The sequence below is a fragment of the Salvelinus alpinus genome, chromosome 2 (assembly GCF_045679555.1).
Source record: "Salvelinus alpinus chromosome 2, SLU_Salpinus.1, whole genome shotgun sequence".
In the NCBI taxonomy this organism is placed as follows: Eukaryota; Metazoa; Chordata; class Actinopteri; order Salmoniformes; family Salmonidae; genus Salvelinus; species Salvelinus alpinus.
Window position 1 is genome coordinate 46,946,632 of NC_092087.1, and position 19,391 is coordinate 46,966,022.

General features: G+C 43.5%; 1 protein-coding gene across 20 annotated transcripts in view; it reads left to right on the forward strand.

Annotated features, from left to right (window-relative positions):
• Positions 1-19,391, forward strand: part of LOC139563527 (pleckstrin homology domain-containing family A member 6-like) — a 165,151-nt gene that overhangs the window by 85,746 nt on the left and 60,014 nt on the right. For 18 of the 20 annotated variants that reach the window (XM_071382332.1, XM_071382296.1, XM_071382365.1 and 15 more), the window contains 4 exons: positions 6,102-6,252; positions 6,465-6,569; positions 7,121-7,193; positions 15,258-15,358. In XM_071382332.1, the coding sequence (XP_071238433.1) occupies positions 6,118-6,252; positions 6,465-6,569; positions 7,121-7,193; positions 15,258-15,358 (414 nt within the window). In that variant the 5' untranslated portion in view covers positions 6,102-6,117. Of the gene's footprint in view, positions 1-6,101; positions 6,253-6,464; positions 6,570-7,120; positions 7,194-14,522; positions 15,135-15,257; positions 15,359-19,391 lie in introns of those variants that run through there. The other 2 variants (XM_071382415.1, XM_071382425.1) reach the window with 2 other exon arrangements.

A 19,391-nucleotide genomic window follows, 5' to 3' on the forward strand; every position in this document is an offset into this window, starting at 1 on the left:
ATTACAGCCTAGGAACAGTGGGTTAACTGGCTTGTTCAGGGGCAGAATGACAGACTTTTACCTTGTCAGCTCAGGGATTTGAACTTGCAACCTTTCGGTTGTTAGCCCAACGCTCTAACCACTAGGCTACCCTGCCACCCCAATTATATATCTTGAGGTAGAATATTCTCCTTAATGGGACAGTTTCTACATACATACGTCTATTCCAGACCTCAGAAAACTCCCTGCTGCCGTATGAGTCCAGGGAGATATCTGGGGTGAGATCCCTCCAAGACACGCCCCTGATGCGCGTGCACCCGCTTATAAATGTTTTTCCTATTTTAACTCCGGAAAAGGTATGTGTCAACATGCTGACATATCTAAGCCTTTATACTAAGGCATGAACATATCCATGTGTTTTAAAAAATCTATCATTTCTGTAGTTATTACCTGATCTTTATGGATCCGTATAAAAAAAAGAATAATCATAATTTCAATAGATATACTTACATGATATGTAATATTCATCCTCGTACGTCTGATCGAGAATTGGCGAAATCCAACGACTGATCAATGTCCAGCGGCCAAATGATTTGACCTGTTCAGGAGCCGAAAATCATTGTGCTCCTTCACATGAAGGTGACATAACTGAGCACACATGTGCACCATGTTCAGTAGTAGGCTACAAGGCACGGGAAAGTCAACATCGTCATATTTAAACCGAAGCACATCTCTGCTATGTCTGTTTAAAAAATGCAGCATAGCAAATCAAGAGCTCCAATCAGAACACGTTTTCTGTAAAGATGCAAACGCCAATCTTTGCTGAAAAATGCATTTTATTTATTTACTGGAAAATAACAGTTGCATACTCTCAATACCCCTGCCTGCCCTGTTTGTTATGGATGATGGATGTTGCGACAGTGCGACAGTGCAGCAATCTAGTTGCGACAGTGCAGCAATTTCAACAAGTAATCTAACAATTTCACAAAAACTACCTAATACATGCAAATCTAACTAAACGGATGGAATAAGAATATGTACATATAGATATATGGATGAGCAATGACCGAGCAGCATAGGCAAGATGCAATAGATGGTATAAAATACAGTATACACATATGGGATGAGTAATGCAAGATATGTAAACATCATTATTAAAGTGTTAATGTGGCATTAATAAAGTGACTAGAGATCAATTAGTTAGAGTGACCAATGATTTCAAGTCTGTATGTAGGCAGCAGCCTCTCTGTGTTAGTGATGGCTGTTTAACAGTCTGATGGCCTTGAGATAGAAGCTATTTTTCAGTCTCTAGGTCCCAGTTTTGTGATCACCCACCTCTTTTCAATCTTATGTTGCAAAATTTGAAATTGTGTTTTTTACGTTGGATAAAAGTACAGACTCAGAGCTACAAAATGATATATCATACACGGCAGTTGAAAAGTAATTCTGCTTTGAGAAAATGGCCCTTGAAGTTTTTTGGTACACCTACTGGAGAACTCTTTAATGTCTATCCACATTCAGCATCATTCCTACCCTCTTAAGCCTTTGCCCCCCCCCCCCCCCCATCTCTTTAATGATTTACATGTAAGGCCATGTGCTAAACAGAGTGAGGTAGCGTAGTTCACATATTCATGAAGTACAATAGATGACCGTAATCACCCCCAGACACACCTGGATAACTTGATGGGTCATGTAATCATCTGGCGAAGTAGAATATTTTCTTTTGTTTAGACATGTAGCTAGCCAGCTAAACAATGAACCATAATCCCAAACCATACTACTAGCAATACAGAACTGATTGTCATAGCTAGCCACCATGCATGAAATGCTCTAGTATGAATCTGCATGAATCTAGCTAGCTAACATTAGGCTATAACTAGCAATGCAAATGATTTTCTGAGATACAAATAATATTACTACGCAAATCATACACTTAGCATTAGCTAAGCATAGCTTTAACTTGCAATGAAAATTACTTTCTGACAAAATTAGAAATGTATAATACCTGAAAATATAGCTAGAGTCTTACCCATATAAATGGATGAACGCTTCACGGTAGACTGGAATCCCTTTAAGTAAGACGTCCTGTTTCGTTTCCGGTTTGTTTGAACAGCTTGCTTGGCCCATTGTGTAACATCACTCTGGTTCACATTGACCATGTGCAATGCCATAAGAATCATCATCTTTCTTCCTCTCTGTCAGATATGCAATCAAACGACAGAATGTTCTCCTTCTCATACTCTGCTTCCACCAGGCATTCCACTGATTTCAAAACTCTGTCAACTTTTTTCAGTGACAACAACACTGTTGGCCGCCGTTTCTTCTGCATCACTGTTGTCAGAAGACTCTACAATGTCTGGTTCAATGAACATGCTTTTACATAAGTCAGGGATTTCCTCATCATCTGATTAATTTTCAGAGTCAGAGAGAGTCCTCCAGAAAGTAGTCCATCACAACCTTTTCCCACTGATCTTTGTCAATAGCGCCTGATAAATTCCTGGCAAGAATGTTGTTGAGAGCAGTAGCAACACTTTTGCAGTTCTCCATGTCTACTATCCAGTATCTTTCAAAAAGGCTGCAATAGCAAGAACTATCTACACATGTTATAGACGGAAGCATGCTACATGACAGACCAATCAGAACTCATCTCTCGGGAAATGTCCAGCCCATCCAGTAGCTTAACCAATCATGGCTAGTGGGAAGGTTCCTGACTTTTCCTGTGGCTTGGTGCGGCAGGTAGCCTAGTGGTTAGAGCGTTGGACTTGTAACCAAAAGGTTGCAAGATCAAATCCTCGAGCTGGCAAGGTAAAAATCTATTGTTTTCCCCCTGAACAAGGCAGTTAACCCACTGTTCCTAGGCCGTCATTGAAAATAATAATTTGTTCTTAGCTGACTTGCCTAGTTAAATAAAGGTCAAATATAAACCAACTAGGCTCGTAATTTAACAGTTGTATTCATTTTTACAGATGGCATACACGTTTGTTATTAAGGCACATGAAAGTTCACATGTTCCAGAAGGCATTTCCCCCCCAAAAGACATACAGTACAAATAAAATGAAATAAATGAACGTAAATAAACTCTCCTGTGAAGTAGTGACCTGCGACACAGGCCTAGCTTCCTGAAACGGGTCACATATTTTTACATCTGATCAACACCGCTGCCCTCAATGGCCTCGCAGTTCATCGCCAACTAACAAGTGAGATGATTACTGCACAAGTTTTTTTTAAATTGCACATACAGTTCACCTACAAATCAAATACAGTGCCATTATGCAATTATATTGACAATATATCACCCAACTCCCCATTCCCTCATCATCTTCTCCACTTCTTCATCCTCCCTACTCCCTCTCCAAACAGTATGTTGCGAAATATGTCTCGTTCCGTTATGACGTTGGCAAGGTATGTTCAATATTACAATACAACATTACAAGTAACATAATAACTGATGCGCTCCACAACGAATCCACAAGTGGGCAGAGCTATGCAGGACAAATTAATGCACAGGCCAATACAATGGTCATGATAAGGCCAAGGCAGCTGGTCATGGCTAGAAGGAATCCAGCTTTAGTCAAATTAACATCAGATTTGACTTTCCGTAGCAGGTTAGGAGAACTTACGCAGCATGTTAGGAGAATGAACGTAGCAGGTTAGGAGAATGAGGTTAAGGTTGGGAATAGGGTTAGGGTTAGCTTAAATGCAAATTCTACTTTGATGTTAATTTGACAAAGCTGCATTCCTTCGAGCCATGGCCAGGCCAACTTCAAAGGATACATAAGCCAATATTTCTTTGACACCATTAGCATTAGCATTGTTTTACAGAACTAATGGAAAAATGTAACAACATAAGCACAATTGAGTATAACACCATAAAGATGATGAAATAAGTACCTCTAGGAATACACACAGAATACATTATGCTCCATACATAAATATGGTGTGCTACAGTATAAATACACTACATGACCAAAATGATGTGGACACCTGCTCGTCAAAAATCTCATTGCAAAATCATGAGCATTAATATGGAGTTGGTCCCCACTTTGCTGCCAGAACAGCCTCCACTCTTCTGGGAAGGCTTTCCAGTAGATGCTGGAACATTGCTGCAAGGACTTGCTTCCATTTATCCACAAGAGCATTAGTGAGGTCGGGCACTGATGTTGGGCAATTAGGCCTGGCTTGCAGTCAGGGTTCCAATTCATCCCAAAGGTGTTCGATGGGGTTGATATCAGGGCTCTGTGCAGGCTTGTCAAGTTCTTCCACACCGATCTTGACAAACCATTTCTGTATGGACCCCGCTTTGTGCACGGGGACATTGTCATGCTGAAACAGGAAAGGGCCTTCCTCAAACTGTTGCCACAAAGATGGAAGCAGAGAATCATCTTGAATGTCATTGTATGCTGTAGCATTAAGATTTCCCTTCACTGGAACTAAGGGGCCTGAACCATGAAAAACAGCGCCAGATCATTATTCCTCCTCCACCAAACTTTACAGTTGGCACTATGCATTGGGGCAGGTAGCGTTCTCCTGGCATCCGCCAAACACCCAGATTCATCTGTCGGACTGCCAGATGGGGAAGTTTGATTCATCACTCCAGAGAACATGTTTCCACTGCTCCAGAGTCCAATGGAGGCGAGCTTTACACTACTCCAGCCGACGCTTGGCATTGCGCATGGTGATCTTAGGCTTGTGTGCAGCTGTTCGGCCATGGAAACCCATTTAATGAATCTCCCGACGAACAGTTATTGTGCTGACGTTGCTTCCAGGGGCAGTTTTGAACTCAGTAGTGATTGTTGCATCCGAGGGCAAATGATTTTTACGCGCTTCAGCACTCGGCGGTCCCGTTCTGTGAGCTTGTGTGGCCTACCACTTAATTGAAGGCAGAAGTCGGGAGGTTGAAGTACAAAAAGTGATGAGCCATCATCAGCAAATTAGCTGATCAAGGTATCAAGCTCATTGAGAAACTCTCCAAGGGCAGCTGGTGGGCGATAGATGACAACAACATTAAGCTTGAGTGGACAAGTGACAGTGACCGCATGGAATTCAAATGAGGAGATGGACAGGTGAATGAGGGAGAAACAAGGATATCTCCACTTGGGATAAATGAGCAGCCCTGTGCCATCATCAAGATGACCAAATGCTCTCCAACTATAAGGGAATACTTAGTCAGATTAAGAGAGAGCAGCTGGAGTATATGATTCCTGTATATGTTGTTGTTTTTGTGACTTTTTCTGTGCATCAGAGCTTCCGGTTTGTTTGTGTCTGCATCATGTGCATGGGCATATTTATGTACAGATGCTATTAAAAAGGAATCACACGTTAGCTTTGCTAACCTTGCTTATGCAAATAATCATGCTCTGCTCCCAATTACTGTACTTCCAAAGCCTACTGGACCAGAGAAAATGAGGGGATGGGGAGAAAGTGAGATATAGGAAAAGAGAAAGATGGAGGGAGTAAGAGAATGTGATTGAGGAAGAAAGAGGTCAAGATCATGCGCAATAGAGATAGAAAGAGAGATGGGGCTATAGAGAGAGAGAGACAGAAGGGGAAGCTGGAGGAAGGAAAATAAACCGAGAGAGGAACAGAGGGCAGGATTGGAGGTGAGTAAAAGAGATAGATAGAAAGAGAGAGAAAAAGGGAGGAGATAGTACAATTCATCCCTCCTGCTCGTCAGTGGATCAATATCTAACAGGGTGGGCAGAGCAGAGCAGGACTTGGCGAGGCAGGGAGAGACAGAGCATGCCTTTATAGAGACATCAATAACTGGATCACTGAACACACAACACAGGGCTCGGCAGGAGCAGAGAAGGAGCAGAGGAAAGGAGAGAAGTCTTAGTCATTCTCCCTCTTTTCCTTCTCTCTCTCTCTCTCTCTCTCTCTCTCTCTCTCTCTCTCTCTCTCTCTCTCTCTCTCTCTCTCTCTCTCTCTCTCTCTCTCTCTCTCTCTCTCTCTCTCTCTCTCTCTCTCTTTATTCCCTCTCCTCTTCACTCTAAAAGCATTTGAGCATCAAGGGTCATTTTTGACACTCCAACCTTAACCAGGCGGTCTCAAAGATAATGTGTTATTAACGTTGAGTGTATAAGTCACTGAATCTATCTCTCTGTCTCTGTCTCTCTGTGTAGGAGCTGTGATTTGGAGATGAATGGGAATGTAGGAGGTGGAGGACCTGTGAGTTCACCCAGCGACATTAACTGCAACTCCAACAGCACCACCATGGTATCAGACCTATCCTCCCCAGAGTCTCAGACCCAGTCCCAGCCCTTCACACCACGGGTCAGTACACACACACACACCCACGTACACGCAAGCATGCACGCAGGCAAGCACACCCGCACACACACATGCACACACCTCACGACACCGTTACACCTCACTACACCACACACCACATCATGGTTTTATGACAGATTCAGTGATGCAGAGAGGTCCATTTTGTTCTCTCATCTTCCCTCTCCCCCTCTCTCCTTCCCTCGTTTCTTCTCCAGGCATCTCGTACTCCAAAGAAAGCTGCTACGTTTGGGAAGCGTTCTAACTCCATGAGGAGGAACCCTAAAGCTGTAGTAGCTAAGCAGGGCTGGCTATACAAACAGGTAATTCAGCTCTATACACTATTCTGCATCAGCAGGATGCACTTTCCTTTATGCCTAGTGGTTTTAAGGGTTTTAGGCTCGGTTTCTGTATAAGAACTTTGTGGTCAACTGCTGATGTAAAAAGGGCTCTATAAATAATTATGAGTCAAATGCCCCATAATACCCCATAAATATCTCATAACTAGGACCAGATATACTCTTCTTCCAGTATTGCCATTCTTCTCTACATTTTTCAGTTCAATATTTCCTTGTCTCTCCCATTTGTTTTGATCCAGTATGTCTCAGACACTTACTTTGTTTTGGTCCAGTGTCGCTTTCCCTCTCGCGCTGTTTAGGTCTCATTGAATTTGTCTTCCTGTCTTTTACATAGCGCGGTATTTCTCACACTGTTTAAGTCCAGTTTTTGTGTCACCCCTGAAGTTATTTGGTCCAGTCTAAACTGTTGTGTCTACTCTCCATTTCACTGTGTGTTTTTAGTCCGCTTGTCAGTGTCTCCCTTTAGGCCAGTCAAACCCATCTCAATATGTGTTTTTCTCTCTGTCTCCCTGTAGGCCAGCAGTGGAGTGAAACAGTGGAACAAGCGATGGTTTGTCCTGACTGACCGATGCCTGTTCTACTACAAAGGTAGGTTACTGTCATAGTATTGCCTTCTTTCTTTAAGTTCTCTTTTCTTTTTTTGATAACCCATCGCCACCCTTCATTGGAGGACATCTTTATCATTCCGCTTTATTCTACTGCATTTCATTGTATGCTTTAGTCAGAAAGGGTTTTCCTTCGTTCTTGACACACTGTTTCTCTTCTCTTGTCTTCTTTTGTGTTTGTGTGGTAGTGTGCTATGTTGTTTTGTCAGCAGGTAGAATTCACAGTAACTGACAGATCCGGTTGTTCAACCATGTTTTGGCTACGTCCCAATATACTCCATCTTGTTTTCAGACAGACAGTTTTTTTTGTGTGGACGAGATTGGTCAACCTTGTCCAACAATATCTGCAAAGCAGATAGGCATCCACATATACAGCTGAAGTCGGAAGTTTACATACACTATAGCCAAATACATTTAAACTCAGTTTTTCACAATTCCTGACATTTATTCCTAGTAAAAATTCCCTGTCTTAGGTCAGTTAGGATCACCACTTTATTTTAAGAATGTGAAATGTCAGAATAATAGTAGAGAGAATGATTTATTTCAGCTTTATTTCTTTCATCACAATCCCAGTGGGTCAGTAGTTTACATACACTCAATTAGTATTTGGTAGTATTGCCTTTAAATTGTTTAACTTGGATCAAATGTTTCGGGCAGCCTTCCACAAGCTTCCCACAATAAGCTATGGCCCATTCCTCCTGAAAGAGCTGGTGTAACAGAGTCAGGTTTGTAGGCTCGCACACACTTTTTCAGTTCTGCCCACACATTTTCGAAAGGGTTGAGTTCAGGGCTTTGTGATGGCCACTACAGTACCTTGACTTTGTTGTCCTTAAGCCATTTTGCCACAACTTTGAAAGTATGCTTGGTGTCATTGTCCATTTGGAAGACCCATTTGCGACCAAGCTTTAACTTCCTGACTGATGTCTTGAGATGTTGCTTCAATATATCCACATAATTTTCCTGCTTCATGATGCCTATTATTTTGTGAAGTGCACCAATCCCTCCTGCAGCAAAGGACCCCCACATCATGATGCTGCCACCCCCATGCTTCACGGTTGGGATGGTGTTCTTCGGCTTGCAAGCCTCCCCTATCTTCCTCCAAACATAATGATGGTCATTATGGCCAAACAGTTCTATTTTGTTTCATCAGACCAGAGGACATTTCTCCAAAAAGTATGATCTTTGTCCCCATGTGCAATTGCAAACCGTAGTCTGGCTTTTTTAGGGCGGTTTTGGAGCAGTGGCTTCTTCCTTGCTGAGCGGCCTTTCAGGTTATGTCGATATAGGACTCGTTTTACTGAGGATATAGATGCTTTGGTACCTATTTCCTCCAGCATCTTCACAATGTCCTTTGCTGTTGTTCTGGGATTGATTTGAACTTTTTGCACCAAAGTAAGTTAATCTCTAGGAGACAGAACGCGTCTCCTTCCTGAGCGGTATGATGGCTGCGTGGTCCCATGGTGTTTATACTTGCGTACTATTGATTGTACGATGAACGTGGTACCTTCAGTGGTTTGGAAATTGCTCCCAAGGATGAACCAGACTTGTGGAGATCTACAATTTTCTTTCTGAGGTGTTGGCTGATTTCTTTTGATTTTCCTATGATGTCAAGCAAAGAGGCACTGAGTTTGAAGGTTGGTATTGAAATCCATCCACAGGTACACTCCAATTGACTCAAATTATGTAAATTAGCCTATCAGAAGCTTCTAAAGCCATGACATAATTTTCTGGAATTTTCCAAGCTGTTTAAAGGCACAGTCATCTTAGTGTATGTAAACTTCTGACCCACTGGAATTGTGATACAGTCAATTATAAGTGAAATAATCTGTCTGTAAACAACACAACAATTACTTGTGTCATGTACAAAGTAGATGTCCTAACTGACTTGCCAAAACGATAACAAGAAATTTGTGGAGTGGTTGGAAAACGAGTTTTAACTCCAACCTAAGTGTATTTAAACTTCCGACTTCAGCTGTACATGCATGGGGTTGACTTAACTAAATATTTACAGTCATATTTTACAGTATGTATACATTTTCTATGTAACCTTTTATTTGATCCAGGAAGTTCCACAGAGGCATGGGTAGCGTCTCAGCTGGCATTGTATTCCCTACATAAAGCCCTTTTAAACAGAGCCCCTTTGTGGCTAGAATCTGTTTTTCAATGGAAACCTGGCCAAGACACCTCACTACACCTGCTACCTCTGTCTCTCTCTCAGAGTCCTACTCTGGGGATTTGTTTGCTTGTATCTGCTTTGGAAACTGGAAAGCTTTGTTCCCTCCTTGGCTTGGTTGTCATGTCATAGGCTGGTGTCACATTTTTTTATTTTTATTAGCTACAGTACATGATGTAATGTCAGTGTGTTCTGTTGGCAGAGTGGAGGGCTGTGGGTCTGGTGCACGTCACCACTATGTCAGTAGGACTGTTGACTTGTTCAAGGTGCTTTAATACCACACAGTGTCTCTACTCTCCTCCATGCCAAGTCCCCGAATCTTTGTGGTCTTCATCTGTCATCCTCTGAGCCACAGCCAGGAGTGGAGAATAAACAATGTGGCATTTGAATATGTCACACGGCTTGAGGTATCTTCTTAGAGTTTGATGTACGAGCTACAGTAAGTGTGTGTGGGTTTATGTGTGGCTCTGTGTACATATAGAAGTGTGAGAGGGTCATTGTGGTATGTGGTGAGAAATGTTTTACAAAAGACTTGAGTACGTTGGGCCATGTCAACAATCTATAGAGATTGATATTTAACGCATGCACACACACACGCACACACGCACATGTGTGTGCATACATGCACGTGCACACATATACACACACACACACACACACACGCACACACTCCTTATACAGCACAGTCTCTCCATCAGGGCAGCATTGAAGGTGACTCACATCGACTGCACACTACTCTAGAAGACGGAATTCTGAGAGTGTCGAGGTTGTCTCTTTCTCTTAATGTGACAGATGTTCAGTCTGTCATTCCCGCTGGTCCACCTGCAGCCCTCTGCTAACCAAACAACCCACGGCCAGGGAGAATGACGACTTACAAGATGAAGAAGAAAGAAGATGATGATAATTGTCTCTCCCCCCCCTTCCCCTCTCTTTCTCTCTCTCAACTCTCTAAGTCCCTGACCTTCAGGTCCTGTCTGCCATATATGAAGGGAAAGGGGATACCAAGTCAGTTGCACAACCGAATGCATGGAATTGAAATGTGTCTTCAGCATTTAACCCAACCCCTCTGATAGCAGAATAGACAACAGTCCTTCTCCAGCACCAAAAAGTGTCATGACATTCAGTGACATTCACTCTTGTAGCCTAAATTATTGGATGCAGTTTGCTGACAAATGTAACTTTTTTGTCAAAAGAAAAGATGGGACACCTGAAAAGGGGCTGAAATATGGAACGCAAATACAGCGGTGTCTGTCCTGAGCTCATCGAGCTGTTTCAAGTTCAGTAGCGGGCTGGACCCAGTTGATAATGTTGCAAGTTCACTAGCGGGCTGGATCCAGTCGATACAATGTTGCAAATTTGCTGGCGAAAGACAGACAGATAGAAAGGCAGACTGGCAGAGTAGAGAGATTAACCTGATTGAAAGACCCTGAACTAACTGTCACTGGTTTAAACCTTGAGAGGCGGGGGTGCTTGTTTAATCTGGAATAAGCTTTCATTTTAATATTTACCACTGTAGAAGTACAAAGTAGCATTTTAAACTAATTAATCGATAATTAGAGAGGGGGGGGCTAATGTAAAATCAGCTGTGTGTGTGTGTGTGTGTGTGTGTGTGTGTGTGTGTGTGTGTGTGTGTGTGTGTGTGTGTGTGTGTGTGTGTGTGTGTGTGTGTGTGTGTGTGTGTTACTCTTGTTTCTCGGAAATCATGCACACAATGTATATTTGGACAAAATATTTAAGAACAGGTCATCATTTCATGGAGTATATGAATGAAGAAACCACATAGAAAAAGTGATAAGCAAGTTAGGTAAAAAAAAAAGAAGATTTTCACCAAGTCAAATTAATTTATTGAGATAGAGGTTTCATGATGCTTGTATCTAAACCGAAGTTGATAATTTTAAGATTGTTTTGTACTTGTACACCAGTTGGGGTCTCTATAAGCTTCAATATGAGGTCCTAAACCTAGCATGAAAGTGCATCCTTGTAGCTGTGTGGGATAATATAGTCCAAATGTGTTTGCCTTGGGGTAAGTTGAGCCCATTGTTGCGCCAATGGCAAGTTGAGCAAATTGAAGTATTTTCTTCCCAGTCGTAATGCAAGGCATTATCGCTAGCATATGAAGTAACAACAGGGTCTGGCCTATTTTAAAAGTGGTAAGAAAAGTACAAATTGTTTGTGTTAGGTGTTAAGCCTGTGTTAAAAGATGCTTAAAAGACAAAAAGCGATTGTGATTGTGTTGAAATGTGTTTTAAAAAGGTAGTGGTATTATTTCGTTCAGTACAAAAATGTGTGAGCAGCTTAACTTACCCTGTCCCGTGGCTCAACTTACCCCACACCCGCGGTAAACTGTGCCAAGAGACCACTTTCTTTGGACAAGCTATGTTTTCAAAACTGTAATGTTTACATGAATTCGGTTTATTTCCAGGGATACACAACATCCTGAGATATACACCAAGTGTACAAAACATTAGGAACAGCTTCCTAATATTGAGTTGTTTCCCCCTTTGCCCTCAAGAACAGCCTCAATATGCCGGGGTATGAGCTACAAGGTGTAGAAAGCGTTCCACAGGGATGCTGGCCCATGTTGACTCCAATGCTTCCCACGGTTGTGTCAAGTTGGCTGGATGTCCTTAGGGTGATGGACCATTCTTGACACACACCTGTGTCAAGATCTGCAGCGTTGCAGTTCTTGACACACTCAAATCGTTGCGTCTGGCACCTAGTACCATACCCCGGTTCAAAGGCACTTAAATATTTTGTCTTGAATTGCATGGATGGGTGATGGACCATTCTTGACACACACCTGTGTCAAGATCTGCAGCGATCTGCAGTACACAATCCATGTCTCAATTTTCTCAATGCCTAAGAAAAATCTTCTTTCACCTGTCTCCTCCACTTCATCTACACTGATTGATGGTAGCATCAATAAGGGGTCATAGCTTTATCCTGGATTCACCGGGTCAGTCTGTCATGGAAAGAACAGGTGTTCCTAATGTTTTGTATACTCAGTGTATGTACGTATCTTTGTTAGAAAATAATATTATATTTCCCTTAACGGAGGGAGAGTGAAACACACATCTTCCTAGTCCTGAGAGAGAGAGTGAACTCCAGGTTCTTTGGGTTCAAAGTGATTTTGTCGGTGAATCTACCAGTATTCTGTGAGCTACAGGATGCAACTAGGGGTTTAATTCCCAGTTTCCCCTGTAGTTAACCTGGAATTGCTCCTTTTATAAAACACTCCACTCCATTCCCTCTCCCGTACACAGAGATGCAAATCCAACCTGAATAAGGACGTATTGAAAGCAAAGCAGAGAAATTAAATGATAAGAATAGAACCGAACAATCAGAAAACGCCCCCACGGGAATTGGAGCTTTGCAGCTTCTAAGAATCTTTCATATTGAAATGTTCCGGTTGCTCTGTGATTCAATAGCTCAGTGTGAAGCGATGGCCAAATTCACGTCGAGCAATATTCACAAACTGGCCCCAGGGCCCCGCTTGCTTTTCTATCATTTCTCCATTTCCTTTTCTTTCCTTTTCTTCCCCCTTTCTCTCCTTCTGGTCACAGTGATTCCTCTCTCTGGATTTCACACACGTCTGATGGGATGTTTTCGTCTCCCTCCCTTTTCTCCCAGCTGTGTCGTGGAAAAAAGAGAGGGAGGAAGGGAGCATGTCTGACTGTGCGATTTACTGCCACGATCACCATGCCAGCAAGGAGAGAGGGGCAAAAAGATGCTAAGGTCTTTTGTTGTTGGGACTTGGGGTTGACATTGTCAAAGCATGTAGGCTGTCCTGCCCAGGGGGGGTGGAGTAGTTGCTCTATACATGGAGATTAGGAGTGTGTATCCAAGTCCTCAGTTCTTGTAAGTGCTCAGCCAGGGATTCGAACTAGCAACTTTGCAGCTACAGTTCTGCAGCTCTAACTTCTAGCCTACATACCACCCCCATCTCCAAAGTATCATAAAACATCCCAAATATCCAATTCCCAACAGAGCAAAATACCTGACTGCCTCATGCCATCCACCCACCGCCACACACACACACACGCGAGCGCACACACACACACACACACACACACACACACACACACACACACACACACACACACACACACACACACACACACACACACACACACACACACACACACACACACACACACACACACACACACACACACACACACACACACACACACACACACACAAAGGTGAGGGCGTGTGTGTGGTGTCAAACAAGAGTCAGACGGCCCTAAAATGAGTCAGAATGAGGTGACATTTCACAGTCATTGTAGGCAACTTGCTTCTTCGAACTGTTTGTGCTAGCATGAGTGTCTTCAGGAGTGTGTGTTTTCAGAGGTGTGTTTGCTGTGTGTTTTGCCTCTCCCAGCGTCTCTGTGTCTCTGGATGGGCACGGCGTTTGTTGGTGAACACTGAGAAGCTCTGCCACAGGTTTCACAATCACAACTCTGTTTCTTCTCACCAGTCTTCTCCTTAGGATTATCTTGAGACGACTTTGAAAGGCTGTTTGGCAATAAATCACATTGTTTCTTATTACATCCGTTACTAATGTGCGACTATGTTTGTATGATGCAGTATATTTAATACAACTTGATAGCCTATATAAGATATTTCAGTTGTAGGGTAGAACTGTTTGAGAATGAACAGATTTTTGCAAATACAGAACAAAGATACAGGTCAAGTTTGAATTTGTTTGACAGAAAGAGGAGTGGCTATTTACCTGTCTGTGTGTTGCAGAAAACCCTGCTCTCTGATTGGTGGAGAGAGGGCAGGTACAGTTAGCTTAAGGCCAGTATTCAGGATTCCAGCAACACTGAGTCACATGGGCTGATCGCTATCACACACACACACACACACACACACACACACACACACACACACACACACACACACACACACACACACACACACACACACACACACACACACACACACACACACACACACACACACACACACACACACACACGCGCACACACGCACACACGCGCACACACACACACACACACGCGCACACACGCACACACAGCAAATAGTACTGTATGATTGCACAAACACAGCTCCCCCTCCCCCATCCCTCCTCTCAGTCTCTCCCTCCTCCCTCTCTTTCTCTATTTCGCTCTCTCTCAAACACACGTGTGCTCTGCAACAGAGGAAGGCTCTTACATCTACGCAGTACAGCTCTGCTTAGAGAGATAGAGCGAGAGAGGGATCAGCCCGAGAGCGAGAGAGAACGAGAGAAGGATCAGCCTAGAGAGAGAGCAAGAGAGCCAGGCAGAGCGAGAAAGAGGGAGCGAGAGAGATAGAGAGAAAGAGGGAACGAGGGAGAGAGAGATGAGGGCAGCAGCTACTACTGTGGACTCCCTGTCAGCCTCATCGCCAGCCCTCGAAATTGTCATCATCTGCTCCATTATTTAATCAGCACAAGTGCCGCTCTCGCACTCCTCTTTCTTCCCCAGCGCTCCGCTCCTTTAAAAAATATCTGACCGCCGTTGGATTTTACGCGAGTGTGTGTGTGTGAGAGAGAGAGAGAGTGTGTGTGAGAGTGTGTCACTTGTCACTGGACTTCTGGACCAAAATTGATATTTCCCCTACAGTGGGACGTGGGTGTTGTTCCAGGGATGTTCAATGGTAGTGCTCACTAAGCCAGCTACAGCTGCAGCTACCACTAGAGGAGTTTGCAAACTGCGACACCAGACTGTGCGTTTACTATTCACCCCTCTTTACTTACTGTAGGTGTGGACCCTTTCTGTTATAATAGATCTCTCGCGCGTTTTTTTCAAAGATGTGATTTTTTTGTTGATTTTGATCCCAATCTTTATTCTTTCTCTCTCTTTTTTTCCTCTTCCTCCTATCCAGACGAGAAGGAGGAAGGAGTGTTGGGAAGTCTTCCTCTGCTCAGCTTTCGGATCGGAGAAGTGCAGGTGTTGGATAACATCAGCCGCAAGCACGCCTTTAAGGTCAGTACCCTCTAGGGCTAAGTATGATGATGATGACGATGATGACAATGATGGTGAATATGATGACAATGATGGTGATTATGATGACAATGATGGTGATTATGATGACAATGATGGTGATTATGATGACAATGATGGTGATTATGATGACAATGATGGTGATTATGATGACAATGATGGTGATTATGATGACAATGACGATGAAGCAATGTTATGATGATGAAGCAATATTTTTTGGGGACTTCTTGAGTTTTCAAGAGGTGGGGGATAACATTTGGGGCAGGTGGTCAGTGAGGCGAGAGGGAGAATGACCTTTAGGAGAGTGAATATTGGGTGGTTTGAGAGGATACAGTAGCTAAACAAGTACAATGAGTACTGAGTGTACAAAACATTAGGCACATGACATAGCTGATTAATGTCACCTGTTAAATCCACTCCAGTCAGTGTAGGTAAAAGTGAAGAAAGCATGTTGAAGAAGGATTTTTTTAGCCTTGAGACAGTTGAGACATGGATTGTGTACGTGTGCCATTCAGAGGGTGTATGGGCAAGACAACATATTTAAGTGCCTTTGAACGGGGTATGGTAGTAGGTGCCAGGTGCACCGGTTTGAGTGTGTCAAGAACTGCAATGTTGCTGTTTTTTTTAACGCTCAACATTTCCCCGTGTTTATCAAGAATGGTCCACCACCCAAAGGACATCCAGCCAACTTGACACAACTGTGGGAAGCATTGGAGTCAACATTGGCCAGCATCCCTGTGGAACGCTTTTGACACCATTTAGAGTACATGCCCTGACGAATTAAGGCTGTTCTGAGGGCAAAAATGGATGCTACTCAATATTAGGAACATGTTCCTAACGTTTTGTACACTTAGTCTATATGATGGTCACCCTGGACAGAGAGAGCTGATGTAATTGGGGCCATTGAAATACTCTATCCAGGAATCGGGATTGATGTTTTCGGGGGGGTTAGATGCTGGGGGGGACATGTGATCGCCACTCACACAACCCAGTGACAAGCAGTGACATTAGGGGACAATGGGGGATAGTGGGGAATAAGCAGAGATGTCTGGCAGCATGTCAAAACCAAACGCCTATATTTACTGTGTGTTGGTGTGCGTGCACGCCCGTGTGTACATGCACATGCATGTGTGTGTGATTAGAGAGAGAGAGAGTGCGAGTGTGTGTTTGCTCAGACTGTACTTTGCACCGAAGTGCTCATGAATAAATAGAATGGCGAAAGAGAGGGAGACAAACACAAACGGCATGAGAGAGAGCGAGAGAGAGTGAAAGAGAGAAGGAGAGAAAGAGAAGGGGAAAGAGAGAGAGTGTCCTGTCACAGTGTGTTCCTCCCCGGTCTTCCAGGCAGTAGCTGAGGGATGGTCAGGAGAGAACAGTCTTACATAAACCCCTACCTAGCGCCACGTCACAATATCAGCGTGATATATAATATCACGTTCATTCATATGATTTATTTAACACAGCCAATGCATGTTAATCACCATCTCAGAATTTGGCACTGCAGTACCAGCTGAAGCCATTTCCCAACATAGTCCCTGTCAGTAGACGTATGTCACAAATCAACAAATCCTCTCTAGTACCATAAACGAAAAGGATTCCAGATGTATCGCCATAAAAGCGCAATCGCTGTCAAGCTAGAACGCATCTTTGGATTTACAAACAAACTGTCTGTTTCAGAAAAGGTGACGCAATACCGTTTTGCAATATTCCACAATTAGGTAAATCTCTTCTTGAAATATTTGGATTACCTGGTCTCATTTGTGTTCGGTGGTTAAGACAATGTGTGGGTTGTACAGTACGTGTATTGCAGTGTTTCTTTGTTGATAGCGTTGCTGTGTGCCATTGGTTGTTGACCCAGCGTCTCTGTGTGTCGGTGTTGATGCGAGACCTGTTGTGACAGCAGCGGTGACATGGCATTTGCCTGACAGTTCTACGAAGCAGTAGACTATGTACTGTATACCAGCAGCCCGTAACACTGGCTCCTCTGTAGACTGTCATATGTCTATGGGCATGGTTTCAAAGGCAAATAGCAGTAGAAGAAGAAACAGGCAAAATAAAGACATGTACCTTTTCACAAGTGATTTCCAAATATCTCGAACGGTCGCCCCCAGCGTGAGTTGCTTTATGCACGTGATGTCAGAATGCACCCACTGTTCCTAAATGGGATTGTTACGCAACAGAAACAGTTCAACACCAGTAAATGTTTCAATGACATGTGTCCAAAAGCCTTTCAGAGACAGTACAGGGGAAACACAATGTTCTTACTTACTGACACAGTATTCTAGGTAGCCTATTCAGCTGTGTTGTTATGGTGGTGGTGGTGGTGGTGCTGGCCAGTAAAAGGTTATTAGTCTCCTCCCCTCCATGCTGTTATCCTGCTGCCTGGTGTTGATTGTACAGGGAAGAGGTGTGAGCGTGAAACCGTATGAGTCATGAGGATGGAGCAGAGCAGCCAGAGGTTTCCAGAGACCTTTAGTCTTCCAAGTATTTACAGTGTGGACTGGAACTGGAAGTGATGCGTAGGTCTACAAAATGCTGTTCGTGGTTATGGTGTTATAACACTGAACATGCTTTTTTTTTTTGACGTTGAAGACCTTCTTGTGCTTTATTGTTTCGTTGTGGTTCGTCTTGTAATGTTTCAGGGAGGTGACTCTCATTATTAGCTAGGTATTCGGGGTAAGATTGTAGACAGTACGTTGGGTTATTAATATACTGTATGGCACAATGTTTAAGTATAGGAGAGTGTGAGGCCAGGTATGCAGGTCTACGTGTTGTGTGGGAGACAGACAGACAGTACAGGTATGTCATGGTGTTTGCGTGTTCTCAGTACTAATACAGGGTGGTGATCTGGTCTGATTTTGTTCTGGCTGTTGTTAGCGGAGGGAGGCGAGATTTTGTTTCTGGGCTGGCCCCTCTCGTCTTGTCTGGTGGGGCCCCTCTGGGCTGAGGAGGGGAGGAGACGGGACAGGATGGAAGTCGAGTTTGAGCACGCTCCTGGAGCCTCGGGCTGGGATTCCTGTCGAACTCCTTCTTTATGACACCTGTCATTTCAAAAAGAGACCAATGAGAGAGAGGTAGGGTGCGGAGGGGAGAGGGGAGAGGGGAGTAGAGACTCTAAACTACATTTTCACCTTTGATTATAAGATGACGTTTCAGAGGTGGACTGCTTTGACTTTACTTTTCACTACCGACACACTTTCTTTTTCATGAAGGCATGAATGCTTCATTAAATGCTTCATGGAAATTGTGTAAGCTCTAACACTTTGGATATGACTGTTGTTTTGCTGTGAGCTCCAAACCGAGAGAGCAGCCTGGGTCTGTTGTTCCAACTTGACCGTACCTGCAGGTTCACTCAGTACAGGCTGAGGTAACAGAAACAGAGGTGTAGTTGGAACCTGGAATATACCTTATTTATGATCGGGGTCACCCAGCCATTACAACACTATCTACAGTATCTTGGTTCATCCCTATCTTACCACACTTGGTTCAACCCTGCATGGTTTAGACTTGTAAAAGGCTATAATGTCTAACAGACACCTCTCAGCTCACAGCCTTTTTCAAAGCAGCCTTTTCCCTCCCTTGAATTGAAGTCAATTATTAAACGAGAACACTTGGCCGGGGTGTGGTGTGTGTGTACGGTGTGTATGACTGGTTAACTAGTGTCTTAAGACTGAGTTACAGCTAGATGTGTATTTGTGTGTGTGTGTATGGTTTTTCTTGAGCTTCTTATGTGAAGGTTGTATAATATACAGTACTTGCTTAATCTTGTTGCCACCAGTGAGGCTGCATTGCGTTCTCGTGTGTGTGGTGAGTGTGTGTGTGTGTGTGTGTGTGTGTGTGTTTGTGTGTGAGACCATACATGCACACCCCCAGGGAGTGCACTAGTTATTCAACCCCATGGTGAGAGTAAATCTCATGGTCCATACCACCTTCACTCAGAGGGGTGTCACCTGAGTGTGAGATATTCCCATGTCAAATATTCTCACGGATTATGCATTCTGCCGTGGAAGTGCTT